The 9,416-nt window shown below is 39.8% G+C and overlaps 1 protein-coding gene across 4 annotated transcripts; it reads right to left on the bottom strand.

The window, feature by feature from the left end:
- Positions 1 to 1,237: 1,237 nt before the first annotated feature.
- Positions 1,238 to 9,097, bottom strand: srsf11 (serine and arginine rich splicing factor 11). Of its 4 annotated transcripts, XM_063890782.1 has the most exons (13): positions 7,403 to 7,536; positions 7,040 to 7,162; positions 5,100 to 5,219; positions 4,742 to 4,845; positions 4,239 to 4,328; positions 4,114 to 4,160; positions 3,892 to 4,025; positions 3,507 to 3,588; positions 3,247 to 3,360; positions 2,941 to 3,030; positions 2,396 to 2,473; positions 2,136 to 2,313; positions 1,238 to 2,035 (listed from the first exon to the last, which is right to left on the bottom strand). In XM_063890782.1, the coding sequence occupies exons 4-13, from the start codon at positions 4,817 to 4,819 to the stop codon at positions 1,826 to 1,828; spliced, it is 1,101 nt and encodes a 366-aa protein (XP_063746852.1). In that variant the 5' UTR covers positions 4,820 to 4,845; positions 5,100 to 5,219; positions 7,040 to 7,162; positions 7,403 to 7,536; the 3' UTR covers positions 1,238 to 1,825. The 4 variants fall into 4 exon arrangements, with proteins under 4 accessions (XP_063746852.1, XP_063746850.1, XP_063746851.1 ...); XM_063890780.1 differs by lacking the exons at positions 5,100 to 5,219; positions 7,040 to 7,162 and adding an exon at positions 8,731 to 9,097; XM_063890781.1 differs by lacking the exons at positions 5,100 to 5,219; positions 7,040 to 7,162 and adding an exon at positions 8,731 to 9,097 and having other exon boundaries at positions 2,396 to 2,467.
- Positions 9,098 to 9,416: the final 319 nt, after the last annotated feature.

Below are 9,416 nucleotides of genomic sequence, written 5' to 3'. Positions count from 1 at the left end.
CTCTCTGTCATTATTTCACTGATCTGATAAACCTTATGACCCTCCTCCAGGTGTGTGACCGGACAATCTACTCCACAGGGGGAAAAAACCTAGAGCACAAAGCTTCCTCTGAAAGTTGAACACTTCACAAGTTTGATAGCTGCTGCTGTAATTCATGAGCTTTCGATAACGACAGGTGCTCATGTTTATTGGTTAACCTGCCTTCTCCTGGAGTTTAAAATGTAATGTACTGCACAGATGTGAAGGTTAAAGTCTTTACAATTAGCCTTTTCGCCTCCATGTTCAGTATCAGTGTAATCTAATACATTACATTTCTCACATTTCATTCCTCGGGACAGGCAGTGCAGCTATAATTGGCAGTTCTACTCCTGACATAAAACTTTACATTTCATTTTATGCTCCTTCCGGTCTTCAGCTATTTTATTGTCCATGTTTTAGGTTGGATATTCATCATGTCGGATGTACAGCAAAAAATGTTGTAGAGGTCTGCAACACTATTTTCAATAAAAAAATGCACTAAAAATAAAAATTCCACACATCTCCAAGAGTTTGGACTTTAATTATTTTAATTGTAGTTCATATTTTAGTATCCCTTGAAAAAAGCATGTCATAAAATAGTGAACCTATAAAATGGACTAAATGTGTGTTTGTAAATCGATGTTTAAAAAGTCTTAGTATGTTGTGAACAAGTCAAGTTAAATTAATCATGGTCAGTATGTAAACACATGAAAATAGTGTAACAATTGAAAAGAAGTTCATGTAATAAAATATATTACTAAAAAATATGAAATACTCAGAATATTATGTCTTTAAAATGATATAAAAAAGGTCATAGTATAGGGATGGCCACTGGTATTGTAGGCCTACAGCGCATCCCATCATGTCTGTGATCATGGGATCTCAGAAGCTGATAGAAAACTACTCGTTGCATGGCAACGCGACCTTGCGACTGCCGCTGAAATAACGTCATCATCAATGCTAGTGCTGCTAGTAAAGTAAGTCCATCCTTTGGCTGTTCAACGAGGAGGACATATATATTTTGTGTTGTATGAAAAGCTCAATCATATGCTGGAGTGTTAAATTAGCACTCTGTCATATCCTCGGGTTGAGCTGTAGAAACACCCAAAGTTGAATCAAGCAACTCGATGTTTTGACATTGCCTAAGCAGGAGCCAGGCAACAATAAAGATGAGCGAAAGTTACAGGAAATGTAAAAATGTCAAACATATACCAAAACATTTCAGTGACAACACAAGTTGACCCAATTTTATTAGTTTCTTTTGGAAAACCTACTGACTTCATTGCAACACCACATTTCAATCTACAGTGTACACTTACAAAGAGTTGTAAATAGGAAGGTCAGCTCAAACACGACGTTGTGCATTACAGTTAAAGAAAAATGATTCAGCAACCAAAAAGAATGAGCATGAGGCCAGTGCTGGGTGGTGAGGGACTAACAGTCTGAGGGAAGAAAGGACTCGATCCTGACTAGTAAATATTTACAGAGAGCATTTTAGTGGGAAATGCTGAGTACTTTACCGTCAGGAATACGTTTGAACATAAAAGGCAACAAAAGAAAAATGAACAGGATCTTAAAAAAGTACAGCATTGACCATTAAAAACCACGTCGCATGTTATTTAAATTTAGTCCTCGTTTCTCTTTACAAAATTATTTGACTGCTTTTCGTTTACATCCCCCACTCCTTCTACGCTTCATACAACAAATCTTTTCAAATTCGAGAGAACAGGCACGGAAATGATGTGGCCTATATTAAAAATACAAAACAGGACAGTGGACAGAAAACACGGTCTGGTTCGGGACGCTCCTAGTCGCTCATCTCCATATCTTCCTGGTGATGGTCGTCTCCATTAAGTTTGGACTTTTTGGGGATTTGACCCTCTGATCTCTCCATCTCCTCAAGGCCTTTGAGGGATGAGGCGGAGTCAGAGTCGCTCTTCCTCTCATCGTCATCCTCCTCCAGTCCTTCCTTTTCACTGTCATAACCCTGCTCCTCTTCATCGTAATCCCGGGTCACCTGTCCAAACAATTCAATTAACTTTAATTCAAGGAAAAGTCCCATGAGATGTAGCCACCTACGACTCATTTTAAACAGTAATTTCAGGCTCTTAATGTACCTTCACGTCTCCTTTCTCGCTATCAGACTTGCGATCGCGATCTCGCTCCTTGTCTTTGCTCTTCTTCTTCTTGCTGCTGGAGCGTTCTCTCTCGTCTCTGCTGCGGTCTCTGTCCTCCCTCCTGTCTCTGTCCCGGTCCTTCTCACGCTCCTTATCCTTCTTTTTTTCTTTCTTGTGACTGTGAGCATGACAGATGTATCGCTTTTAGTTTACGTACTAAAAATAACTTCATTTATTGCGGAACGTTTTTAACAACTCACCGTCTGGGCGATGGAGACCGGGACGGCCTCTTCCTGGGGGACCGAGATGCACTTCGGCTTCGCCTGTGTCTCCTGAGACTCAACATAAAAATTGTTTTTGATATAATGTTAATATTTCTGTCATTTCCAAATGATGGACTGCTGCCAATGAGAATTATGTTCTGTTTTGGATCGAGGAAAAGGTACACATGTGATGCCAATTCTTGTCATGTAAGCTTTGATAATAATCGGGAAATGATAGGGTTGGGTACTTTTCATTATTTAATTTTACATTGCATTTGAGGACAAGTATTGTTTACAATTTAAGAAGTTATCTGAATAGGAAGGTTTTAACAGATAATATTGTGTTCTATTTAGACAATAAAGATGTTGATTCCTTAAGAAAAAGGAAACAAAAGAGTGGTTGATTTGCAGTCTGATAGTCTCCTGTTGTCACTTGTTTTATTAGCGAGCAACAGTAAAAATACAGACTTGCACTAGTGATCAAATAAAGTGGTTAATCAATAGAAACATTTATTGAATAATAGTTAGCTGCACAAACTCACCGACTGATGCTTCGAGACCTCCTGGCACTGCTGTAGCTCTTTGGAGGTGTCTTTGACCTTTTCTTGGACTTTTCCTCCTTTCTCCTGTCCCTGATCCACACAAGCACGGTCGACATTAGCAAACAGCAGAACGTTAAAGGAAACGACAATAAACTTAAATCACCTGGCAGCTTTTGCAAAGTAGGGTGCATTCAAGGTGGCAGTTTAATTAAAAGGAAAGCCATGACAACAACTCAGCTCTGGTCGGCACACTTTGTGGCCGATGAAATAAGAGTCGTGGTACTGAGGCTCAGAGGAGCTGCTGACCTGGATCTGCTGCGGCGGCTCCTGTCTCGAGAGTGAGTCCTCCTCCTGCGGGGGCTCTTAGACCTCCTCCTGCTCCTCGAATGAGACCGCCGTCGAGACCTGCTCTTTGAACGCCTGCGAGGTTAAACATTTTATAACAGAAAACTACAGTCAGCAATGAGATATGTTATTTATGTCTTGTTTGTAGACGCCACATTCCATTTTGTTGACACATCTGACAGTGTGGGTCTAAGGGCAGTTTGTCATGCAGCGGCGTTTACCTGTGTCTTGAGCGAGACCTGGAGCGCCTGCGCCGGGAACGCGAACGGGAGCGGGAATGTTTACGCTTGTCGTCTTTCTTATCTGCGAAAACAATGAATGAAGTTACACATCTACGTGGTGAGAAACATAATGCTCCCCGCAGGGTTTAAAATCATCCTCATTAGGTCGAGTACTCTAGGTGACACTAATGGCTGAATATTTGTACCAAAAATAGTCATGCCATAACAAAAGTATCCTGCATGTTTTTCGTTGTTAAATTTCAGACATTTACTCAGACAATAGAACTAATATTCCACTGACTGAACTAAATTGCAGCACAATATTTAATGAAACAGGAAGTCAGCAGTGCTATCTTGCTAGATGAAAGAAGATCAGAGAACTCACTTCCTGGCTCGATGGCGGCAGAGATGAGAGACTGCGCCTCTCGGACTCTCTTCATGGCCTCTTCAATCTCCTTATTAGAGGCATCGTTTTTCATGCCTGGATTCATGCCCAGTCCGGCTGCTAATGGATTCAGTCTGAAAATGCCATCAATGATTTAGTTTTTCCTCTTCAACAAAAATATTTAGGTCTGCAGATTCTGCAGGTGCGTGTATGGCTTCTTACTTTGGGTCCATGGACTGCATGAGCTTCAGGAAGTCTGCTGAAAGAGCCTGAAAGAGGAAATTACTTTTAGAAGGAAATTATCTTTTAAAAATGCCGTGACTAAAGGCGACTGATCAGGTGCTCACCTGGGGGTTCATGTTAGGGCCCTGCATTCCCATGGCAGCCATCTGCTCCATGTTAGGAGCTCCAAGCCCGCCAAATGGAGTCCCTCCCATCTGAAACAACACATACTCTTTACAATACAAACTTCTTCCACATCTGGTTCATGTTTACCTTCTTCAAAACACAATTATAAATCAAATGTCAAATAATCAGAGACCTAGAAGAGTGAACATCCTCTGAAAAATTAACATCAAACATATCCAAAACTCACAGTAGCCTGGCCGATAAAAGCATTTATAATATATTATTTTTCTTCGTTATGTTTAGGATGCAACTAAAGCTTCTTTTCATTATTGATTTGTATAGAGCAGTTAATCAACGTCCATGGTGATGTCTTTCAAATATGTTTTACCAACCAATGAAACCAGATTGTTATTACACTTTCCATCAGATAAGCCTGTATACCAATAGGAAACAGAACCCTGAAGCGATCTCAATCTCAATGTAAAGTTTAGTGGAAGCTCACCAGAGGATTGGGTGTAGGAAGAAGGCCTCCCCCCGGCATCATTCCTGCCACGGCATTGGCTGGAGCGAGCAGCGACATAGCTTTAGATTCATCAGGAATGACTCCTGGAGAAAAACAAACAAATATCAGTAGACGCACCACGCAAACATCGATAAACACTCAGACAAGACTTGCAGACAAGCCTCCTCTTACTACTCTGAAGTAAAAAAATAAAGTATGAAAAATCCACTTTTTTTTGTCTTGTCTGTAAATCTTGATCCCTGACTTTTTTTTTGTGAAAGTATGATTGTAGGATTAGCAGCTATGAGTTTATAAGTCACAATACACACTGTGGTCAACACTGCCAAGATTTTTTCACCTGTACTTGATTTTTAAGTCATGAACCAAACGTAAGCAAGCACAGCCAGTTGTCCCGTGGGATGTGCTCTCAACTTTCATTAGATGTTTTATGAACAAGCGACTCGTGCCGGCTGCTTCGCTATAAAGCACACAAAAACATTGAGATACAGAAAACAAAGTTCATGATTTGGGTTTGGACATGGGTACATTTCAACATCACTTACCATTACCAATACTAAAAACAGAAAAGGTTCACACATATTACCTTTTCTGGGCTTTTGTTGGTGGTTACTTTGTACAATCCCACCACAAAACAGAAACACTTCAATTGGTAACCAGATCAAGTATTGCCAACAAGCTACAATACTGCTAAGTTTTAGCCAACAGTTTGTCACTAAAAACACTAAACAATATAAAAGATAAACTGCACTTAACATTAAAGGGCAGCTAAATCTGTGACAAAATCATGACACGTGCCCAGAGCTGAAGAAACCAAACAGGCAAATCTTATGGAGATGATCATCCATGGTGCAATCTGAAAACAGTCTATTTTTAATCTGACATTTTACTTAAAAAAAAAAAAAAAAAAAAAGGGGGGAGAGAGGGAGAGAGAGAGACTCACACACACACGCCCCCACACACACACACACACACACAAACAACAGAAAGGACACTTGAGAAACAGGATAAGGCTGCAGAAGACAAAACTGTTGGTGGCATTTTCAGGAGGGCCTGGTATATAGGGCTGGCTGAACCAGGAAAAAGAACTGTAAAACACAACAACAAAAGAAACACCACTGTTAAATGTGAGATTCACTCAACTCATGTGTGGAGAGGGTCAATAAAAAGCATTTGTACTGCAATATCAAGCAGAGAAACTACTTTCATCTGGTGTGTTAGTGAAAATTTGGAAACACAGATGCACATTGTATAAAATCAAAAAGGCTTTGGCACATTCAGCATGTAGATGCCAAAGGCAGTTTGTGCGCTAATCATGTTAATCAACTTCCACAACACCTGTTCAATCTAACTGTAGAGGATGGCACACACCTTCAAAATCTAGTCTAGCATGCACAGCTGATTAGTCCGTCTACCCTGCATGCTTTGTGCTGGTGTAGGGATGTCCCGAACATTTAACCCCAATCTGAGCCAATTAATATATCCATTCTGTCACGTCCTGATCCAGTATTTACATTTTCCTTTATTATCAGCTATAAAATCAAGCCAGAAATACACATAGTAAAAGCGATTCAGTTTGGGAAACAGTTCTGCCTTTTTATTTATTTATTTTTAAAACAAGGCTACACCCTAAACACCCACACTGGAAACATGTTCAGCAATTTGGCTGATTAAGACTTCTCTTTAGCACCGAGTGGAGCTGTAAGACTGCCAATACATCTATTATTACTTACACCTGGTGCTTGGAGACCTTAGCAAAGTGCCCGTTATAGCCCTGCCCATTAAGCCTTAAGAAATATGTCTCAGCCAGTAACTGAAAACAACAGTGCAGGTGCCGGGTTTAACTACAGCGCAGCAAGTTGTTGTAGCAGCAAACCAACTACATGCACGTACGCTACAAATCTATTTATATTAAAAAAGAGCTGTAAAACACCTGCAAAATGCTTATTGGAACAACTGGTGTCCCCATAGTGCAAAAGGTTTAAATATAAACAGAGGATCAGAAAGTGTGCATGATTCAAAGCCAAATTAAAATATGTCTCGATCTGCCTCGATGCCAAACCAGCAGATCTGCTCGGGGCATCCCTAGTCTGGTGCTGCTCGTTGAAATATATATAAATGTAAAATGTATTTGAACATGTGAGGTATTGAGATTGCCCTGCACCCTCTCCCACCACCCCCTGATTTTGCTTAAGAGTTGTGCGGCTATCCTTAAAAACAAAAAGAAAAAAGAAAGGTGCCTTAAACAGAGAGAAACAAAATAAAGAATTAATATTTTACTGGAGAACAAGAGAGAGAAGGGGGCTTGCGAGCCTGGTGCCATTATTTTTTCTAATCTCCTGATGGCAGCAGAGGACCACTTTCAGCCAGCAAGGAAGGGGCTCTCTGCAAATGACTTGTCCACTATGAAACCACAACACAAATAACAGAGAGAGAAGTTTACAGCTAGATTGTCAGACATGGACACAAATTCACATTTCCCTTTTATATACCTAATAATGCCAAGCACTGAGAAGCTTAGCACAATTTTCTTGCTCACAAAAAAACTCAATGTGTTTTCATTTCTATCAAAATAACCTAAACATTGGGATGTATGTTTAGAGATAGCTATGTGAGCGAGACAGTAATAAAACAGACACCCACCTTCAGCAAAAGGGACCACGATCAAAGCTCGGTCCACGAAGACGGTGTTCGTCAGGTGTTGGGAAACTCCCACCGACTCAGACTCATGGAACTTTACAAAACAGACACGTGAAGTCACAGGCAAGGGAGAGTCACTGGAAGAAAATACAGATATGTTGTGCAAAGAATACAAACAAGGAGACAACATGCCGTCTTCAAACTGACCTGAATGAGTTTTGAGTCTCCAGGGACTAATAACTTAAAAATGGATCATGGGATATACAGTCTGTACATCCTCTGTTTAGGCAAACGAGGAATCAGGATACGTTTTTTGTAGTTTGTTTTAGTGTAATCACAACTCTCATTAACAAATTTGTTGAGAATCTCTATCAATCACTGACACTTTGAACCTTTGTTGTTGTTAGTCCTCGACATCTCCTACCTGCTGACAAGCCAGGTGTAAATGGATACAGGAAAATACAAAGCAGAGAACAATTATTTCCTACTATAGTCAACTTTGAAATACTGTATACTATGTATTAGCATCCCAAGTGAGAGGTATGGACCTAGGAAATTGGGCACAGGAAGTCACTGGCATAACAACATAAGCATTGAGTTTGTCTGGTTTTCCATTTTGTATAAATCAGGATTTACTACTCAAGGAAATACTGCAGCTGTTACTGCCTGAAGCGAGAGACCAAACTTATGTTCATCATTGATTCATCTGACAATTACTCAACTAAGAGTTTAGTTCATCAATTTCGAAGAGAAAGTCAAAGCAAGAATACATTAACACAATATTAAATGTACAGTTTTGCAGGAAGAGAAAGGCAGAAAAGCTTGATCAGGTCAACGTTTAGCTTTGTGCAGGGCTCGAAGATCCAATCAGTGACACCAACTTCTACAATCAATACAAATGTAAGGCAATGCTTACGCTATCACAATTAAGTCAAATAAAATTTGTGTCAATTGAATATCTTTGTGTTTTAAACCATTGAAACTCTTGGTATGAAAACTTGTAATTACCATTCTGTAAACCTACTTTTAGTTTGATGGCTAATTCAATGAAGCACATACACAACTGTTTCAATCATGTACGACTGGGAGCTATCACACCACTAAGTCTGTTGAAGATAGGACATTTAATTATGTCTTAAATCACAAACACAACAAGAGATATTATCTGTATTTGTCCCTCATGACTGCTGAAGCTTTCACTAAAGGCGCGGGGAAATGTTAGCATTAGCATGAGGCCTACTCGGCTCTGCAGGCCTAATGAGAGGCCCAGCCCTTAAAAACGTAAGCTCGGCAACACAGCGTTTTACCAATATATATTTTACAATACTCACTCAGGTGGAAAGAGTTTGAGCTCCTCTATGTTTCCGAGGAATCCGAACAGAGTCCGCATTTGCTCGGACGTTGTGCTCGGGGAAACATTAGTCACCTGAATGACGTGCGTGTTAGAATTCATTTTGCGATGAGTGCTAATCAAGCTAGCTAGCTCTGCGCCAGCAAGGTGCCTAAATAAAAAAAAAGCGAGTAGCTAGGTTGTGTTTACGAGGAAAAGAGCATTAGGCGACTACAAAACTTGGCATTTTCCCTACAAACAGAAGCTGGTTAATGTTTGCTGCGGGCAAATATCCACGACAGCCGCGAGCACAGAGCAACAATACCGCTGCCTAAAATGTCGTGAGGCACTGATGCCGCATTAAGGTCCAGTTCATTGACTAGTATTTATGAGCTTTCTCTTTGTAAACGCCAAGTGTCCCAGTCAAATGGAGCAAATACATAGGGCTGTATTGTTTTTCGTTAATTATTCTTTAATTATATCCTATTAGATATTTGTTGTTTTTTATTTAGAAAAACATTTTTCATGTTATATTTTTTCTTAGGCAAATGTAAAACAATGAAAATAATTGCGAATGAAATAAAAAAATATTTATATATGATAAAGACATTTATAACATGTAATTCTCCTACATCGATTGCTTTGTCGTTCATGTTAAAGTTTATGTTAAAAGGAAGAATTGCCGTT

The sequence above is a fragment of the Eleginops maclovinus genome, chromosome 9, assembly GCF_036324505.1.
Source record: "Eleginops maclovinus isolate JMC-PN-2008 ecotype Puerto Natales chromosome 9, JC_Emac_rtc_rv5, whole genome shotgun sequence".
In the NCBI taxonomy this organism is placed as follows: Eukaryota; Metazoa; Chordata; class Actinopteri; order Perciformes; family Eleginopidae; genus Eleginops; species Eleginops maclovinus.
Note: the sequence above shows the minus strand (reverse complement) of the source record. Positions and strands in the feature narration are given on the sequence as shown.

Bases quoted from the DNA above. Each gene is read 5' to 3' on its own strand.
- srsf11 (XM_063890780.1), bottom strand. From the start codon at position 8,852: ATGAATTCTAACACGCACGTCATTCAGGTGACTAATGTTTCCCCGAGC. The intron at 7,537-8,730 runs GTGAGTATTGTA...ATTTTCTTCCAG, and splicing joins CTCAAACTCTTTCCACCTGA to TGACTCTCCCTTGCCTGTGA. The intron at 2,474-2,940 runs GTGAGTTTGTGC...TTTTATGTTGAG, and splicing joins AGGTCTCGAAGCATCAGTCG to TCTCAGGAGACACAGGCGAA.